The sequence below is a fragment of the Somniosus microcephalus genome, chromosome 1 (genome assembly GCF_052327205.1).
Source record: "Somniosus microcephalus isolate GS21.2 chromosome 1, FLI_Smic_1.0, whole genome shotgun sequence".
NCBI classification, from domain to species: Eukaryota; Metazoa; Chordata; class Chondrichthyes; order Squaliformes; family Somniosidae; genus Somniosus; species Somniosus microcephalus.
Window position 1 is genome coordinate 357,288,300 of NC_140987.1, and position 21,226 is coordinate 357,309,525.

Sequence of the window (21,226 nt, forward strand, 5' to 3'; positions counted from 1 at the left end):
TGACAGTTATGTCCTTCAGGACTCGGCCAGCTTGGTCAATAGTGGTGCTGCCGAGCCACTCTTGGTGTTGGACGTTGAAATCCCCACCCAGAGTACATTCTGTGCCCTTGCTGCCCTCAGTGCTTCCTCCAAGTGGTGTTCAACATGGAGGAGTACTGATTCATCAGCTGAGGGAGGCGGGTAGGTAGCAATCAGCAGGTTTCCGTGCCCATGTTTGACCTGATGCCATGAGATTTCATGGGGTCCAGAGTCAATGTTGAGGACTCCCAGGGCCACTCCTTCCCGACTGTATACCACCGTGCCGCCACCTCTGGTGGGCCTGTCCTACCGGCGGGACAGGACATACCCAGGGATGGTGATAGAGTTCTTTCTTTCAATTCTGGTGCCAAAGTCTGCTGACAGATATTTATAGGGTATTTATAGAATATAATATAATCAGTTTTAAGGATTCAGGAATTTATATGAATGCTTCTATTCTAAATATCTGTGTTTGATTAAAGAGGCTGGTGATCTAGCAATATTACATGATATTAATAAAAAAACATTTTTTTTCAAATTTGTTGGCATTTTGCATTTGTCTGTGCTTTTTTTATGCTGTTTGAATTTGTTTCTGTATTTTACTGTAAATAATATTGGGATAGTGCTGAGTCATAGGTGTTGCTTTCTGGCTTATAAAGTTAGAGCCACCCTCTGATTACAACTAAGGGAAGCATAGTGTTAAGACAGGCAGGACGTTACACCCTAACTGAAGAGAAAGCAAAACTGTTGTGTGCCTTGTGAAGGTTTATTGTCGCTGCGGTGACTCTATAGTGCCCTGCACATTAAGAAAAGCTCAGAAGAGAGCGGGATAATCAAAGAGGCTGCCATACTTGTTTGGTGCTTCTTGCTTCTTTCGAGACTCCTTATGAAGACTTGCCTTACACTTGGACTGCTTGGTTGATTGTTCCTCTGATCCAGCAATGGCCAAACAAGGATCTGGCAGGAAAAACCCAGACATTGAACTTTTCATTAAGGTAAAAAGTTGATGGATTTTTTTGATGGGGAATTACACAAAACCTTTCTCTGCAGTTTGAATCTAGAGTGGATGATGGCTTTACTTCATCCACCTAGTTTATCTTTTAAATGTCAACAGTTTTATTATCCAAATATGTAAACATTTAAAATATTGTTATCTTAAATTCTTTTAAAGACTTGAATTGTGGTTCAATTTAGAATGACACTATCAATGAGTATTAAAATTAATTAAAGTATTGTGCTAATAATAAATAATAAATGATAATATATACAATATTTTCAATTTAAGTTTGTTTAGTACCAAGCTTGAGATTTATTTCACATTCTGTAGGGATAAGGAAGCTAACAACAGCCAGTAGAGTAAGATTGCTGGCGGTGAGTGCTATGAAACAAATTGAAGACTTGACAGGATGAAGTGGAGAGCAATCTGTTTGCCTATCCCCTGTGTTTCTTGTTAACGCACCAGTGTTAAAAGGAGCACAGGAGCAGATACTGTTAAAATTGAAACTGATCTTGGGGCAGGGCAGGGGGGCTGGACTGACTCCTTGAACCCGAGCATGAGCCAAACCAATAATGAAAGAGCTGAAAATCTCTGTCTCATTAGCTCTACTGTGTATAAATTGGCTGAGGTAACAATTACCACAATATAATAAGCCTTTCCTTTCTTTTTTTAATCTCAGTGGCCATCAGCTGCGTCCTGTCTTTTTCTAACTTAACATTCCTGGCCAGCTTCCTGAATAAATCTTTCTGTCCGAGGAGCAACTTGAATTGATCAGATTTTTGAGACAAGTATTGATCTTCTCCATTTGGAAATAACAGACTTTAAAAAACATCACAGCTAAGGCTGCGGCTTCAAATTGAATATATCACTCATGTGATTGCATGGTGTTCAACAACGCCTGGAAGTTGCATCTCTTGCATGCTACGTACAAAATAATAATATGTAGCAAAGAATATACAAAGCATTCTACAGAGGGTTTCTGGTCTTGCTGTGTGAACACTATTAAATCTGAGCCCCGAGACAGAATTATTGCCTCATTATTCTGTCATTATGAGTAAAGTTCCTCTGTGCTAGTGCATGCGCTAAGCAATAATAGTGATAACTACGCAGTTGTTCATTTTTACCTCTTCTTTGGAAATTCTTCTTGTGTTGTTACCCAACTTGGAGCATTTACACTACAGGTTTAGTGTGAAGTGACTCCTCCTTTGCATTGATGCTAAATTGGCAGTGTAAGTCAGGAATGAAGTGTAGAGTCATGGAGTGTAACTCCAGTTAAACCTGGTTTGCAAAGCCTGGACACTTTGTAAACCCGCCCAACCTTAACTTAAATGGCGAGAGCGCTGGGATTCTCCCCTCCTCACCCTCCAAGTATTTACATTTCCAATTTTTGAGAGATAACTCTATGTGTGTATCTAGGCATATGCAGCACTCTCTCCTGAACAGGAGCCAAGCAATAGAAAGGCTCTATTAGAATCTAACCAACAGCTGCAATATAACTGCACCCTCAGAGTGCTGACAGGGTAAGAAGCTTATTCCTGAACCCTGCTGGGTGCGTGACCTTCTCACACTTTGTAGATTTGAGAAGTCGTCAGTGAACTTTATCAGTCGTTCCCTGATGGTGGGGTTTGGCAGCTACCCCTATGATGGATGTCTTATCTAAAAAAACAGGGTGTCAGAAAATGAAGCTCCAAGCACTTTGGAAAGTAAATGTTATTTCAGATATATACTAACACAAATTAAATGACAACAAAATATTAGAAACCCGTACTGGTGTGTTCAAATTCAAATATATAGAAAATTATTTTTTAACATATGTAAAAAAGCTATTAACCCTAAAGTAAATGATTAGTGCCTCTGTTAAAGAAGTGGAGAGAGGGACTTGAAGAAAGCACATTCGTGCAATATCATCACCAGCAATAATTTCTGCCCTTCTGTGACGGAGATAATCAGTAAATTATTTTCATTTTAGAAATTTAGAAATTCATATTAGACATTGTTGAATTTCTCAAGCAGCATTCCAAACAGTAAAATATTAAACTTTTAATGTGTTTTGCATTTTGCTGAGTTTCAAACATTTACTGGTTACTGGCTTTGTTCACTGAACTGAGACATTTCTCAACCATTTTTACATCTTCCATATTCTGAGCAATCTAACCCTTTAAAGAATTCAGGGTCTTATCTAAGAAGCAGCGTGTCAGAAGATGAAGTTCTAAGCACTTGCCAATTATTTAAGGTATATATTACCAGTCCCAGACACTGAAGCCTAATTTGTAATTCATTGTCTGTGAAGCGCTTTGGGACATCTTGAGGTCATGAAAAGCATTATATGAAGGCAAGTTCTTTCTTTATTGGACTGCGGGTAGCTGTAAAGGAAATTTCTAACTGGGCTCTTCCAGTGATCCCTTACAGCTGATGTTATAAAATCATCATCAGTTTTCCCTTCAGTGTATGGAATAACCATAATATTCAGCCCCTTACATTCATTCTATTAAAGCAGAATACTGTGGACTACTTTATTGAGAACCTAAGCTTCCTGTTATTCTTTTTTTCCTTTTCTCTAGGCTGGTTTCGATGGAGAGAACATTGGGAACTGCCCTTTTTGTCAACGTCTCTTCATGGTCCTGTGGCTGAAAGGCGTCGTCTTTAATGTAACAACAGTGGATATGAAAAAGTAAGGTCCTCAGAACTGGGGGGGTTATGCTTGGTATAATTTCAATAACTGTTAGAGCCTGATCTATCACATTTTAAGTCAATCTATCATGTAAGTTTATCTAGAAACTCTATTAGGAACCTATTGACCTTTGCAGTTTGTGGGCAAGGGATGGCAGATTAAAAAGAGTGTTTTGTTTTGTTCCACTCTCAAGTTGATTGACAGATCCATACATTTTCCTGTTCAGTTTCCTTTCTAATTGTGTGCTGATAAAAGTGGTGGATGACAATGATTAGAACTCAAACGTTGGGGGGGGGGGGGGGATTTTAACTCCCGCCGCCTGGCGAATAAGAGTTAAAATGAAAGCAGTCCATTTACCAATCTGTTCCTGCCCCGCAGCCTGTTTTCCTGGGCAGTTGAGGTGCCCACTAGATTTAAGTGACCAGTTCATAAATATATGCAACTAGGGGTTCTATCACTTAGATAGGACCTTAGAGCTATGTTAATAGCCTACTGAATGGAGCATCGGCTGAGGACACTCTGCTCAGTAGAAGCAGCCAGAGCAGATGCAGAGGCTCCAAAAGGTAAGTACAAAACATATCTCGGGTTTTTTTCCACAGAATGGATTTGGAAAAAGAGAGTTACTTTCAAATGCGTTTTAAAGCATCGTGTATTCACACACGTTTTAAAAAGGCTCTGTGATGACAGGTGACGTGATGATTATGAAGATAGTAAAGTGACAGGTAGTGTCATGATTGGACTAGTAATACCGTGGCCTGGACTAATAATCCAGAGTTCAAATCCCACCAGGGCAGTTTGAGAATTTGAATTCAGTTTTAAAAATCAGTAAAAGTGACCATGAAGCTGTTAGATTGCCGTCAAAGCCCAACTGGTTCACTAATATCCTTTAGGGAAGGAAACCTGCCATCCTTTCTGGTCTGGCCTATATGTGACTCCAGTCTCACATCAACATAGGTGGCTCTTAACTGTCTTCTGAAGTGGCCTATCAAGCTGCTCAGTTGTATCGAACCACTGTAGTGGGTCAAGAAGACAGCCCACCACCACCTTCTCAGGGCAACTAAGGATGGATAATAAATGCTGGTCTTGCCAGCCATGCCCACAAAAGGTCAAAAAAGGTAGTTAAGGTACTAATCAGCTAGGTTCGATGTTGTTTTCTCATAAACTAAATAATTTGTTATTCGTTAACTTGTCTTGGTAATCAATAAACACCTGGTAAGTTGTCTTCCTTTACTGGCTGTGAACAGTGAGAGACAAAACACTGAAACCAACAGTCAGTCAGGGTTTTTTTTCAAACAGCAAGAAGGTTGTCAGCCTAGATTATGCGCTCCTGTCTCTGGAGTGGGCCTTGAACCCACAACCTTCAGTCATGACACTGAGTCAAGGCTAACACTTAATGTTCATTTTCTTGGTGACCCTTGAGTTTATTTAGGGTATTTGTAGTATGATTTTTAAACTGTTGATATAGTCATGTTTGAAAAGCAGCATGGATGATCAGGACATGTCTAGAAATGTCCTGATAGTTGCACATCACTTTAACACAATTCTAATTTGTGATGAGAAAGTTAGTTTAGGGGATTTGTAGTGTTTTTTTTTATTCGTTTATGGGATCAGGGCGTCGCTGGCAATGCTAGCATTTATTGCCCATCCCTTGTTGCCCTTGAGAAGGTGGTGGTGAGCCGCCTTCTTGAACCTCTGCAGTCCGCGTGGTGAAGGTACTCCCACAGTGCTGTTAGGGAGGGAGTTCCAGGATTTTGACCCAGCGACGAGGAAGGATCGGCAATATACTTCTAAATCAGGATGGTGTGTGACTTGGAGGGGAACTTGCAGGTGATGATGTTCCCATGCGCCTGCTGCCCTTGTCCTTCTAGGTGGAAGAGGTCGTGGGTTTGGGAGGTGCTGGACACCGCAAGGGCTCCTTGGGAGAAAGCCTAGTGTAGTGGGTTATTGGCGTGTGTGCCCAGTCAGCTCTACCCCTGACTGTCCCTGAGCGGTTCGAATCGCTCCACACCCGCTGGGTTCTAGACACCGGACCTAGGTACAGGCGGCGATACAGAAAATCGAGTAGACAAGTGGTTTGGTGCAAGAAAACCAAAATGTTATTAAAAGGCTGAATAAAACACAATACTACTGAGAATTACTGGTATAGTTACAGGCATAAAACAGTTAATACACTTATATGGGAATGGGGAACACACGGCACATCGAGGGAAACAAATACATTAAAAATCCCCTTATCCTTAATCCCCCCCCCCATACCTAACTAGATTAAGCTATGAGGGGCCAGGAATTCATGCTCACCAATTCAAAACCTGTCGCTTTAGATGGTGGGGTTTGAGGTCCGCTCTTCCTGTCCTTTGGGGTATCCCGTCGCCACGTGGTCACAGGGCGCGACGCTGAAGTTGTTTGTGCAAAGGCACCCTCCTTTTTCCTCCGTTAACGTCTTCATCGAGTACTTCGTCGCGATGGGCCTTCTTCTCCTTTGGGCGGTCGCCGACGGTATTGCTGCGGTCTGGGGTCGGTAGGCGGTCTTTACCATCTAATGATTTTGTTACTCATGCTTCGAACACCAGCTTATTCTTCAACTGGGCTATTACTGTCTATGTGACAAACGCCAGCTTATAACTAGGCCGTTTTGTCTAGATTTTTCTACCCATTCTTCGAATACCAGCTTATTCTTCAAATTGGGGTTTTACTGTCCATGCATGCAATGCCAACTTATTCACCAAACGCCAGCTTATAACCAGGCGTTTGGTTTCCCCAATGCGTCTTTCGCTGCCCTTCTCTGCTCTTATCGGTTTACCGTAATTCTTCGTCTCGTCTCGTCTCGTCTGCCCGTTTGTGGCCTGTGTGGTTTCGAACTTGGGTCTCGTTCTCCTCCCGCGTTTGGGCCCTCGGTGTAGTAATGGGCGTCCTTGGTGTTGAGCGTCGCGGGGAGCGAGAAGAGAGCCCGCCACGAGGCCAGGGCACAAGAAAACTGAGAGCAAAAGCTCAGAGCCAACCACGATGAGAGAGCTAAGAGACCGATCACTACCGATGGGCCTACAATTATACCCGATTCTTCATTCCTTATCTGTGCGCCAAATCAGGTCAGTCCTTTTGTCTAACTTTTGGCGGGCTCGTTTAAACTGATTACAGCCATTTGCTTTAATGACCCTGAAATGGCTGTCTCTGTGTTTTAATGGTTTCGCTGTCCTGGTTGTTGGTTATGTATGAGACTTAATCGGGTTTTCCTGACTTGTTGGCTTCTGTGAGCTGTTACCGATTAAAATGCAAAAACCTAATGGCCTCGATTATAGGCCCATTCTAGCCTGATTTGTTTCAAGGCGAATGAGTGCATATTCTGTGTTAACTTTGGCTGTCTGGCTCCAGAGTCTTTTCACAGATCCCTGCATTTTAAATTTTGTCTCCAGGCCTGCCTGTCTGCAGGGCCTTGCTTTTAAAATCCTGTCCTTTTGGTCACGAGGCTGCAGAAGCCATTTTGGGTATCCTGTCTTTTCATAACTTGTCCATGCAGGGTCCCTTTATCCATAACTTTGGGGAATGTGGGAATTTTGAGAACGCTACACTAGCACAGGACTGGTAATTTCTGGTGTTAATTCTGTTGCCCTGCTTCGCATGAGCCCTGACAGCTGGTGCCTCATGGACCCCTATTTTGCAGGGATATACAGCTCAGTATTTTGAAATTTGGCATCTCCGAAAATTGCTAGCCACCAACAGTCAGCAGTGAGAGGAGACCAGGGCTGCGATTTTGCCAGCACTCAGAGTGCAGATTCAGAGGTGGGTCCTGAAATAAAGAATAGATTTGCCTTTCTAATCTAGGCTTTATTAACTTTAAAAATCCAGTAGCACATCTTTCAACACCAGTCTCCAACCATGACTGGAGAGAACTGAATTTAAGATGGCCACCACAAATCACCTGACATCCACTACCAATGAGTTTACAGCATATATCTCAAGGTAGAAACAAACAACCAATTACAATACTTCTTACTAACACAGAGAACAACCACCCCATTCATCAATCACAATACTTCTTATTAAACATAGGAAATAATCACCACATTCACCCCTCCTTTTAAAACATGCTCCAACCTAAAACAACCATTACAATTTATAATTAATTTATTTACAAATAAAATACAAATATAATATTTCAACAATTTTAAAACATTACTATCAATTTAAAAGTCCATTTTCAATCGGTTGACCGGATATCTTGTTCGTGTCGACCTTCTTAACCTTGGTGAAATTCTTTGCCCTCCCACACCCGGAGACACCGAAGTATCTTCTGCAGGAAGGCTATCCATATCCCGATTATCAATGGTTTCCGGATTGGAAATCCCATCAGGAAGTAAACTAGGACGGTCATGAACATCCATCAAAGGCTGACTAATAGAAGTATAATTATCTGCAGTAGGATTGGAAATATTCGTAGTATCTATAACAACATCCACATTATCTGAATCGTGACTATTATTAGTATCCTCAGAAGAGGGCTGGCCACCACAAGGAGCCAAATCTTTAATTGAAACAGTACTTTCTTTCCCATCTTGGAATCAAATATGAGCATATTGGGAATTTGCCTCCAACAGCTCCACCTCCTCCACTAAAGGATCATATTTTGACAATCTAACATGGCGTCGAAGCAGCACAGGTCCCTGCATAGTAAGCCATGAAGGTACCGAATATCCCGTAGTAGATATCATTGATAGTGGATGTCCGCGGGTAATTAAAGAGCCTTTCATGGGGGGTCACATTAGTAGCCGTTGAAAGCAATGATCTAATGGAATGCAGGGCATCAGGCAGTACCATTTCCCACTGTGTATTCTTAAGGTTCCGGGATGTCAAAGCCAACATAACTGCCTTCCAGATCACCCCATTGTATCGTTCGCACTGTCCATTACCCTGGGGGTTATACGGGGTAGTTCTACTAGTAGAAATTCCCCGACTCTGAAGGTATTCCTTCAACTGGGAAGACATAAAAGAACTTCCCTGATCCGAATGCATATACGCAGGCATCCCAAAGATGACAAAAAGTTGAGTCAGACATTTGATAACTGTAGCAGCTGATACATCTGCGCAAGGAAAAGCAAAAGGAAACCTTGAAAACTCATCCACAACAGTAAATATGAATCGATTTTGAGTCGTTGAAGGAAGAGGCCCCTTAAAATCAACGCTCAGACGTTCAAAAGGAGAAGTAGCCTTTATAAGATGAGCTCGTTGAGGCTTAAAGAAATTCGGTTTACACCGAGCACAGATAGAACATGATGCAGTCATCCGCTTGACGTCTTCAACTGAAAAGGGCAAATTCTTACTGCATACGAAGTGTATCATCCTCGTAACCCCAGGATGACATAAGGCATTGTGAAGATTAATAAGCGTATCTCCGTGAATCACAGAACAATAAGCCCTCGACAGTGCATCAGCAGCAACATTATCCTTCCCCGGATGATAAACTATATCAAAATGGTAACATGCCAACTCAATCCTCCACCTCATTATTTTATCATTTTTGATCTTTCCAAAATGTTTAACATCAAACATAAAGGACACAGATTTTTGATCGGTTACCAACGTGAAATGTCGCCCCGATAAATAATGTCTCCATTTACGCAGTGCTTCTACTATTGCATATGCCTCTTTTTCTATTGAAGAATGTCTTTTTTCACTATTGTTCAAGGTACGTGAGAAAAAGGCCACAGGTCTTCCATTCTGGTTCAGAGTAGCCCCAATTGCAAAATCAGAAGCATCCGTCTCAATCACAAAGGGAACCTGCTCATCAATAGAATGCACAACTGCTCCTAAGATATCCTTTTTAAAATTATCAAAACATGTTCTGGCCTCCCATGATAGAGGATATGTCGCAACCCGAATAAGGGGCTGGATCTTCTGCGAAAAGTTTGCAATCCAATTAGAATAGTAAGAAAACAGTCCAACAACTCGTTGCAAAGCCTTAGAATTAGTAGGATAAGGTAAATCAATCAATGGTCGCAAACGTTCTGGATCTGGTTTAACCTTATTTCCTGAGATAATATACCCCAGTAGATTTACCTCAGTAGTCAAAAAGTTACACTTCTCTTTATTAAAAGTTAAACCAACTTTTTCCGCAGCTTGAAGGAATCTTTCTAAATTAGAATCATGCTCCACCCTTGATTTACCACACACCGTGATATCATCGAAATATGAAAAGGTGTCAGAGAGAGAGTTATCACTTATAAAAGCATCCATTGCCTGTTGAAAACAAGCAACACCATTAGTAACACCAAATGGTATTCGGCAAAACTGATACAGCTTTCCACCAGCCTCAAAGGCTGTATATGGTTGATCCCTCTTAACAATAGGAATCTGATGATAAGCACTCTTTAAATCAATAGTGCTAAAAAACTTATACTGAGATACTTTGTTGATAAGCTCATCAATCTTAGGCAAAGGGTACGCATCTAATTGAGTATACCTATTAATAGTTTGAGAGTAGTCTATCACCATTCGTTTCTTATGTCTCTCGTTAGTGGTGACAACTACCTGAGCCCGCCAAGGCGAACAACTAGGTTCAATGATTCCTTCCAATAAAAGACGTTGGACTTCAGAATTAATAAATTCTCTATCCTGACTGCTATACCTTCTTGACTTGGTAGCAATTGGCTTACAATCCAGCATCAAATTGGAAAAAAGTGATAATGGAGAAATGGATAAAGAAGTTAATCCACAAATGGATAAGGGTGGCTTAGTCCCTCCAAACGAAAGACTGAGAGACTCGTGTAATTTAAGCACATCATGACCAATCAAAATATCCGCACAAAGATTAGGCAAAACAGATAGGCGTATATCAGTATACGTATTACCTAGAAGAATCATTTTCACAAGGCAACAACCAGCTACTTGTGAAGTAAGGGTCGTCTGAGCCATACACACCTGATAAGTAACAGGCAAGATTTTCAAACACTTTTCCTTCGCAAACTGAAGACTTATAAAACTCTCGGTACTGCCCGTATCTATGAGAGCCTTCACTTCTAACCCATTAACTTGGGCCATAACTATAGCTTTGTTTAGGCCATGAGCAAATGCAGCAGAAATTGATGCAATAAACGCCCTCGCTACAGGTTGAATAGTCGCAGAAGAGGAGGTAATTGAACCTAATGATTTACAAACACGTGCATAATGACCTCTCTTTCCACATTTACTACACACAGCCTCCCGGGCAGGACACTTCAAACGAGGATGCCGGACGTTCCCACAAAAATAACACTTCTGAATCCTAGAGGCAACAGCCGCCGAAGTAGAAACTGTTTCAGAATCTAGTAAACCACTCCCATTAAGTCCACCTAATTCTTTTTCATCCGGAACTGCCGAAACCACAGTCGCAGGTCGATTAGAAAGAGCATAAGAATCCAAACTTCTCTGAGCCATATCCAATGTAGAAGCTTGCTCAAAAGCACTCTTGAGATCCAAAGTCTTATTTTCTAACAACCGCTGACGAATTGATCTAGACAGTAGTCCATTAATAAAAGCATCCCGTACCGATTCTTTCTTATATTCTTCGGCCGTCACGGCTTTATAATTACAGTTAGCACTAAGGTGCCGAAGTGCTTGTAAATAAGTATCCAAAGATTCTCCCACCTGCTGCCTACGGGCAGATAGAAGATAACGTGCAAATACCTCAACAAAAATCTTCTCCAATGTAGAAATAGCCAATTCGTAAGTTTTACAGTCCAAAATATACTTATACACATCCGGAGCAATGTAGTTGATCAGCATATTCAGCTTATTCAGAGACTCTTGTTCCAACACACCCAAAAAGTTTGTAAATGTACAATACCAATGTTTCCATTTATCATCCACTCCTGCAGAATTAGGGTCAGCATTGAATCGTTCTGGTTGAAGATATCGCTCCATTCTAATAAAAAGTTAATAAATTGAAATAAAGAATAGATTTGCCTTTCTAATCTAGGCTTTATTAACTTTAAAAATCCAGTAGCACATCTTTCAACACCAGTCTCCAACCATGACTGGAGAGAACTGAATTTAAGATGGCCACCACAAATCACCTGACATCCACTACCAATGAGTTTACAGCATATATCTCAAGGTAGAAACAAACAACCAATTACAATACTTCTTACTAACACAGAGAACAACCACCCCATTCATCAATCACAATACTTCTTATTAAACATAGGAAATAATCAACACAGGTCCGCTATCAAAATTAAAATGATTGACAGCGGGTTGGGAACCCGCTCCGAACCCGCCTCCATGTAAGCTTCCAAAGTGTCGGGTCTGCGATTTCAGAACAGACCCAACACCAAGCAGCAGGGGAGGCATTTAAGATAGTTAAATGCCGTTAAACACTTGTTAACTACTATTTTGCCAGCCTATTTCGATTTTCCCACTTATTTAACGGGGTTCACGCTGTTCAGAGATCACGTCAGGGAAGTAGGTCGGGTTCTCTATGTCTCCCCATTGCTGTGAATAGGTGACAGCTGCAAAAGTGGTATGAAAGCTACCATTTCACAGCTGGTCATTTTCCAATGTTAGAAGCTTGAGCCTTCAGGACTTGGAAGACACTTTTGAGCTTTATGCAGTTTGGAAGTGTTTGGAGTAAACTCTCTATCCACTGTCACCTCCTTGGAGCAAGCTCTCTCACCATTAACAGATCACTTCTGTCATCGTAACATCAGCTGCCAGCAACATTGGTGCCCTTGAAAAGATCTCACCTTGGTCCTCTGAATCCCTCCACGATCAGCCCCAACACTAAAATCACCAGGCACACCAACATCACCAACAACAATACCAACCTTCTCCGCAATCAACTGATGCTGCATAGGACACCAGCACCCGACAACATTGCTGCCCGGGAGGTCAGCAACGGCATCACCACAGCCAGATTTACTTCAACTGACGCTGTACACCCTGGCTGCCACATAATGTGCCAGGTTGGCACCACCCCACACCAGCACCATAAAGCATCCCTTTAATGTCCAAGCCATTCCTTTGACACTCATCACAATTGGGGGCAGGGAAAGTTATGTTTCAACATTCACTGGAACTCACTAAGACACTTCCAAAGGTGAGCACAGATCTGTCCAATAAGGTAAAGAGTTGAAAACATAGATTTCAATGTTTGACAACACATTAACAGAAACTTCACATGAACATTGGCTAAACCATCCAGGTGCCTGCACTTGTGTGTTGTTAGTTGGTATGCTTGCAGTAGGTTGAGGGTGAGTGTGAGACGTGGCTAGTGAGATGGGGAAGTGATAATGTAGATAGAGAAGGTTGGGTGGAGGTGCAAGGTAAGTTGGTATGAGTAAAGATGTGCAGGAGTAGGGTAGGGAAGGCAGAGTGATGTGGATGTGATGAGAGGCACAGCAGGATGAGGTTGAGTGTGGCATTACAGTAACGTTTCATGATGTGCTAAGATCATTGAAAGGTTTGCGCCACTGCAGCCAGGTCCTCCTGACAACATCCCTGCTTGTCTCCTCTTGTGCAATGTGCAACCAGGCTGCGTTGATCTCCTGGGGAGGTCTCTTCCACCCATGGGATGGGAAGAAAACCTCCCTGCGTGCTGTAACTCTCTCCATAAGCATATGGAGGGAGTCATGGGAGAGCCTGGGTGCAGCTCTGCATCTCTGTGCAGTGCTTGTCAGTGTTTGCTGCACCTCAATGCTGTAGAAAACTGACAGCATACTGTCAAGATCAATTTGGACATGGTCCCTTTAAGGAAACCAGCTAATGATGCATCATTAAATGACATCATCAGACCCGCTTCCTATTAATTGGCTGGGAAACTCGCAGGGCGGGCTTAACAAGCCCAATCAACAAAAATCATTTGGCGAGTGCGGGCTGCAGTAGGCAGTGGGCTGGGACCGTGACACCAACCCCGGCTGCCCCAGACCTGCCTCGGTCGGTGAAATCGCGGCCTTTGATTGTGTACATGAGGCACATTGGCCGCAATTTCGCCGACCGAGGCGGGTCCATTGTATTCTTATTTCCACTCCATGTTGGAGTCACTTATTTCCATTATTTTACTGACAACAGTTCTAATTCTCACAGGAGACCGGAAGAATTGAAAGATTTGGCTCCAGGCACTAATCCTCCATTCCTTATCTTCAATGGGGAGCTGAAAACTGATTTCATCAAGATTGAAGAGTTTCTTGAGGAGACACTTGCTCCACCCAGGTATAAAATGTAGACCATAATAGGATTGCAACTATTATAACAATGCATTTACTTGAACTCATTTAGCCATACTAGTAAATTGCCAGTGCAGTACCTCATAGGTACTTTGGAGCACTGGTTGGGTGATGGAGCATAGGAATGCATGTAGAGCAAAGGGCAGAAATGGAGTATGGGGGTCAAAGAGCAGAGCAGTTGAGTGAAATTGGAACTGGAACAAGGGTGGTATGGGTAGTGCGACCTGAGTGGAAGCAGGAATAAGTGGAGTCCGTTTCCTGGTACCTAGCAACTGGGAGTGGCAAAGTTTGGAGTCTGGGGAAGGGAGTAGAGATGGTCCTAGGGCTGAGAACAAGAGTGGACGTTTTCCTAGGGTTTAGTCAGGAGCAGGAACCTGAGGTTAAGACTGAGATTACTTATTTTTGAGTTTTAGAACACATTTTAGAAGGTTGAGAAAATTAAAAAAATCACAACCACTTTTTTTTTACTAACGACAGCCATTCACAGAACATGTCAGAAATTTCTTTAAGCTTACATGTCCATTAAAGTCAGTATAATGTGGCATCTCTGGAACTACATTTTGGGAATTATAACCCACCAGATTGCTTGTGTAGAGACACAAACAAATACATTCAAAGAATTCAATAAGGTTGGTCAAGAATGCTTTTGAAATCCGTCCTAATGATTCTTAGAGTTCAGCAAAAAAGGACCAAGAGATTGATTAAGAGGGGAAAAATAGAGTATGAGAGTAAACTTGCAAGGAACATAAAAGCGGACTGTAAAAGCTTCTACAAGTATGTAAAAAAAAAAATTACTGAAGACAAATGTAGGTCCCTTACAGTCAGAAACAGGAGAATTTATAATGGGGAACAAGGAAATGGCAGAGCAATTAAACAAATACTTTGATTCTGTCTTCACGGAAGAGGACACAAATAACTTTCCAGATATGCTAGGGAACCAAGGGTCTACTGAGAAGGAGGAATTAAAGGAAATTAGTATTAGTAAAAAAATAGTGCTGGAGAAATTAATGGGACTGAAAACTGATAAATCCCCAGGGTCTGATAATCTGCACCCCAGAGTACTAAAAGAGGTAGCCATGGAAATAGTGGATGCATTGGTTGTCATCTTCCAAAATTCTATAGATTATGGAACAGTTCCTGCAAATTGGAGGGTGACAAATGTAACCCCACTATTTAAAAAAGGAGGGAGAGAGAAAGCAGGGAACTACAGATCGGTTAGCCTAACGTCGGTAGTAGGGAAAATGCTAGAGTCTATTATAAAGGATGTGATAACAGGACACTTAGAAAATATCAACGGGATTAGTCAAAATCAACATGGATTTATGAAAGTGAAACCATGTTTGACAAACCTACTGGAGTTTTTTGAGGATGTAACTGGTAGAATAGATAAGGGAGAACCAGTGGATGTAGTGTATTTGGATTTTCAGAAGGCCTTTGATAAAGTCCCACATAAGAGATTAGTGTGCAAAATTAAAGTACATGGTATTGGGGGTAATATACTGGCATGGATTGAAAATTAGTTAACTGACAGGAAACAGAGAGTAGAAATAAATGGGTCTTTTTCGGGGTGGCAGGCTGGGCCCCAGCTATTCACAATATATATCAATGATTTGGATGAGGGAACCAAATGTAATATTTCCAAGTTTGCTGATGACACAAAACTAGATGGGATTGTGAGTTGTGAGGAGGATGCAAAGAGGCTTCAAGGCGATTTAGACAAGTTGAGTGAGTGGGCAAATACATGGCAGATGCAGTATAAATTGGATAAATATGAAGTTATCCACTTCGATAGGAAAAACAGAAAGGCAGAGTATTATTTAAATGGTGATAGATTGGGAAATGTTGATGTACAAAGGGACCTGGGTGTCCTTTTACACAAGTCACTAAAAGCAAACATGCAGGTGCAGCAAACAGTTAGGAAGGCAAATGGTATGCTGGCCTTCATTGCAAGAGGATTTGAGTACAGGAGCAAGGATGTCTTGTTACAGTTATACAGGGCCTTGGTGAGACCACACCTGGAGTACTGTGTGCAGTTTTGGTCTCCTTACCTAAGAAAGGATATACTTGCCATAGAGGGAGTGCAGCAAAGGTTCACCAGACTGATTCCTGGGATGGCAGGACTGTCGTATGAGGAGAGATTGGGTCGACTAGGCCTGTATTCACTAGAGTTTAGAAGAATGAGAGGGGATCTCATTGAAACGTATAAAATTCTGACAGGGCTAGACAGATTGGATGCAGGGAGGATGTTTCCCCTGGCTGGGGGGTCTAGAACGAGAGGTCACAGTCTCAGGATATGGGGTAAGACGTTTAGGACTGAGATGAGGAGAAATTTCTTCACTCAGAGGGTGGTGAATTCTACCACAGAAGGCTGTGGAGGCCAAGTCACTGAATATATTTAAGAAGGAGATAGTTAGATTTCTAGACACAAGGGGCATCAAGGGGTATGGGGAGAGAGGGGGAACATAGTATTGAGCTAGAGGATCAGCCATGATCATATTGAATGGCGGAGCAGGCTCGAAGGGCCGAATGGCCTACTCCTGCTCTATTTTTCTATGTTTCTATGTTCATTATATTTTCGGTTATACATTGATATTTCGTGCCAAAACGTCTCAAAGGACTGAACACAATGAAGTGCAACAATTGTTACGATTTAGGCCATAGGTTTTCCCTGGACTCCTTCTTGTACAGGTGGATCCTAAAGGGTTTGCAAGGTCATCAAATTTCTGTCCTTCTGTCTGTTATTAGATTTCTGTATTTGTTGACTTACCAGCACAATATTTCCATTGCTTTATACTAAAAACAGCTTCTGCAATGATATCACTGTTTTACTTTGGGTCGCTGACATTGTCTTTCAGAAGCTAGGACAGGTGAAACTCAGGAGCGTGTCAATCTTCGCAGAGGATCTAATCTCCTGTTCCTTCTAAGCGTCACCTCAGTGGGTGGAGCAAGTGTGGGATCCCGGTGACTCACCTGTGCCGAATGCCGAATTTCAGCCAGGTCATGAGATGGTCCCGTCACTGCTGCCAGCACCTCAGTGCCATTCTGGCTGCTGTTCTCCACCAACTGAGAGACCAGTTCTCAGGGCTGGATGGCTCCTCACCCTGCATTCTGTAATGGCTGCAGTACTGGACTAGTAGCCTGGAGATGGTGAGATCAAATCCCCCTATAGTAAATTGAATTCAATAAAGCTGGTCATTTTTGGGCAGACACCAGGAAATTAACCATGAAAGCTGCCAGATTATTGTAAAAACCCAACATGTTCATTAACGTACTGCAAGGAAGCGAAGCTGCCACTTTTAACTGGTCTGGCTCAGTGACTCCAGTCTCCCAATATGTGGTTTGACTCACAATCCTATCTGAAAGGGCCGAGTGAGTGACTCAAGTCACTTTAAGTAGAAGGTCCACCACCACCTTTTTAGTGCAGCTAGGGATGGTCAATAAATGTGGCCTTGCCAGCATCATTGTCACCTACATCCTGAGAACAAATAACCAACAAAAATCTGGGAAGGTTTGGTTTACTGGCTGCGCCTTTGACTAAGGAACTAAGAAGGAGTCAAAATAAGTCCAGGCCCTTCAACAAGGGTCTGAAACTTTATTGGAGGGATTTGCAACACAGAAGAAGTAACTCTATAGGTAAGATTAATGATTTTGTTGTGAATTAACTCATTCCTATCTATTTGCCACATCATGAATTTTATTTTTAAGGATATATGCGAAGGTCAGTGAACAACCAAGGTGGCCACTGAGAGCAGATTAAAATAAATATTTTGTTTGATTTGATTTGTTGGTTTTGTGGTGCTTGCTGCTTGTTCATTTGTAGCTTTTTACTAATTGCTGATTGCTCACAAGTAATTTTCCTATCTTTTTATGACTGGCAGCAACACTGGCCATTCACAGGGCATTCCATGCCCATCTGTTTGCCAGCCCTGCCCCAGGCACATTAGACTCCACCTATCTGTTTGGGAATGGTTATCCACCAGAAAGTCACATGGGTGCATTCTGGGGCCAGTAACACCATTACGCCAACCTGAATGCATTACGATGTAGGCATTTTGCGTGTTAAGCCTTTGAATGGCCATTTTCTCACACCTGTCAGGTATGTTTGAGATGGCAAACTTTTAATTATATAGATAGATAAGCAGCGCCTCGATTTCAAAATTCTCATCCTTGTTTTCAAATCCCTCCATGGCCTCGCCCCTTCCTATCCCTGTATTCTCCTTCAGACCCACAACCCGCCGAGATATCTGCGCTCCTCTAATTCTGCCCTCTTGAGCATCCCTGATTATAATCGCTCAACCATTGGTGGCCGTACCTTCTGTTGCCTAGGCCTTAGGCTTTGGAATTCCCTGCCTAAACCTCTCCGCCTCTCTACCTCTCTTTCCTCCTTTAAGACCTCCTTAAAACCTACCTCTTTGACCAAGCTCTTGGTCACCTGCCCTAATTTATCCTTATGTGGCTCGGTGTCAACAGTTTTGTCTTATAAATACTCCTGTACAGCGCCTTGGGATGTTTTACTATGTTAAAGGTGCTATATAAATACAAGTTGTTGTTGTAGATTCTTCTCACTACCGTATTTTTTGAAGTAATTGACACCATCATTCATACTCCACCAGCTGCAACAGCAAAGATGCTCAGTAAATCAAAAGCTTCTCCATATCTTGGTCTCAAACACTGGTGTCTTCAAACTGGCTGAAGGCCTGATACAAAAAAAATAAAATGAGCAGTGCCACTTGGTCAAGATGCAGTACATAATTTAATGGCTAAGAAAACTTGTTAAGCTCACCGAACTGAAGTGGGAAGATTTAAATAACAGGTAGCCTTGAGATTTAATGAAAGATCATTCAAATTGGAAGTCAGTGCTTTGTTATTACACTGTGACTAAAAGGTTTATTTATTTATTATTTACTGGTGATGGGCTTTCTTTAACCTGCATCTTGGGGATATAGAAAGCAATCTGGATTGTGTTAATGGAACATACGAACATACGAATTTAGGAGCAGGAGTAGGCCACTCGGCCCCTTGAGCCTGCTCCGCCATTCAATAAGATCATGGCTGATCTGATTACTCCACATTCCCGCCTACCCCGATAACCTTTCACCCCCTTGCTTATCAAGAATCTATCTACCTCTGCCTTAAAAATATTCAAAGACTCTGCTTCCACCACCCTCTGAGGAAGAAAGTTCCAAAGACTGACAATCCTCTGTGAGAAAAACATTCTCCTCATCTCTGTCTTAAATGGGCGACCCCTTATTTTTAAACCCCTAGTTCTAGATTCTCCCACAAGCGGAAACATCCTCTCCACACCCACCCCATCAAGACCCCTCAGGATCTTATATGTTTCAATCAAGTCACCTCTTACTCTTCTAAACTCCAGCAGAGACAAGCCTAGCCTGTCCAACCTTTCCTCATAAGACAACCCGCCCAGTCCAGCTATTAGTCTAGTAAACCTTCTCTGAACTACTTCCAATGCATTTACATCCTTCCTTAAATAAGGAGACCAATACTGTACACAATACTCCAGGTGTGATCTCACCTATGCCCTATATAACGGAAGCATAATCTCCCTACTTTTGTATTCAATTCCCCTCACAATAAACGATAACATTCTATTAGCTTTCCTAATTACTTGCTGTACCTGCATACTAACCTTTTGCGATTCATGCACTAGGACACCCAGATCCCTCTGCATCTCAGAGCTCTGCAATCTCTCACCATTTAGATAATATGCTTCTTTTTTATTCTTCCTGCCAAAATGGACAATTTCACATTTTCCCACATTATACTCCATTTGCCAGATCGTTGCCCACTCACTTAACCTATCTATATCCCTTTGTAGCCTCCTTATGTCCTCTTCACAATTTACTTTCCTACCTATCTTTGTGTCATCAGCAAATTTAGCAACCATACCTTCGGTCCCTTCATCCAAGTCATTTATATAAATTGTAAAAAGTTGAGGCCCCAGCACTGATCCCTGTGGCACGCCACTCGTTACATCTTGCCAACCAGAAAATGACCCATTTATGCTTACTCTGTTTCCTGTTAGCGAGCCAATCTTCTATCCATGCCAATATGTTACCCCCTACACCATGAGCTTTTATTTTCCACAATAACCTTTGATGTGGCAACTTATCAAATGCCTTCTGGAAATCTAAGTACAGTACATCCACCGGTTCCCCTTTATCCACAGTTACTTCCTCAAAGAACGCCAATAAATTGGTTAAACATGATTTCCCTTTCACAAAACCATGTTGACTCTGCCTGATTACCTTGAACTTTTCTAAGTGCCCTGCTATAATGTCTTTAATAATAGCTTCTAACATCTTCCCTATGACAGATGCTAAGCTAACTGGCCTGTAGTTTCCTGCTTTCTCTCTCCCTCCCTTTTTGAATAAAGGAGTTACATTCGCTATTTTCCAATCTAATGGAACCTTCCCAGAATCTAGGGAATTTTGGAAAATTAAAACCAACGCATCAACTATCTCACTAGCCACTTCTTTTAAGACCCTAGGATGAAGTCCATCAGGACCCGGGAACTTGTCAGCCCGCAGCTCCAACAATTTGCTCAGTACCACTTCCCTGGTGATTATAATTTTCTTGAGTTCCTCCCTCCCTTTCATTTCCTGATTTACAGCTATTTCTGGGATGTTACTTGTATCCTCTATCGTGAAGACCGATGCAAAATATCTGTTCAATTCAACTGCCATCTCCTTAGTTTCCATTATTAATCCCGCAGACTAACTTTCTATAGGACCAACACTCACTTAGTTAACTCTTTTTGTATTTAAATATCTATAGAAACTCTTACAATCTGTTTTTATATTTCTAGCTAGCTTTCAATCGTACTCTAATTTTTCTCTCATTAATCTTTTAGTCATTCTTTGCTGTTTTTTATATACTGTCCAATCTTCTGACCTGCCACCCATCTTTGCGCAATTATATGCTTTTTCTTTAAGTTTGATACTATCTTTAACTTTTTTAGTTAACCACAGATGGTGGGTCCTCCCTTTGGAATTTTTCTTTCTCGTTGGAATGTATATATTCTGTGTATTCTGAAATATCCCCTTAAATGTCTGCCACTGCAACTCTATTGACCTATCCATTAACCTAATTTGCCAGTTCACTTTAGCTAGCTCTGCTTTCATGCCCTCATAATTGCCCTTATTTAAGTTTAAAATACTAGTCTTGGACCCACTCTTCTCTCCCTCAAATTGAGCTCGCTGCTTATATCATGTATAAAGGATACATGAATGATAATGAGGTTGACCCACATTTAATACGGACTGCTTGGTATTCATGTTGACGTTCTGTCCAGTGTCACAATCAGATTGTACAAAGATACACTCCAAG

The 21,226-nt window shown here is 41.8% G+C and overlaps 1 protein-coding gene across 1 annotated transcript in view; it reads left to right on the forward strand.

Annotated features, from left to right (window-relative positions):
• Window positions 1–722: 722 nt before the first annotated feature.
• LOC147124991 (chloride intracellular channel protein 2-like) overlaps window positions 723–21,226 on the forward strand; it is a 30,178-nt gene continuing 9,674 nt past the window's right edge. Inside the window, exons 1-3 of the mRNA XM_085995781.1 lie at window positions 723–1,013; window positions 3,577–3,686; window positions 13,740–13,865. Coding sequence (XP_085851907.1) covers window positions 960–1,013; window positions 3,577–3,686; window positions 13,740–13,865 — 290 coding nt within the window. The 5' untranslated portion in view covers window positions 723–959. The remainder of the gene's footprint in view (window positions 1,014–3,576; window positions 3,687–13,739; window positions 13,866–21,226) is intronic.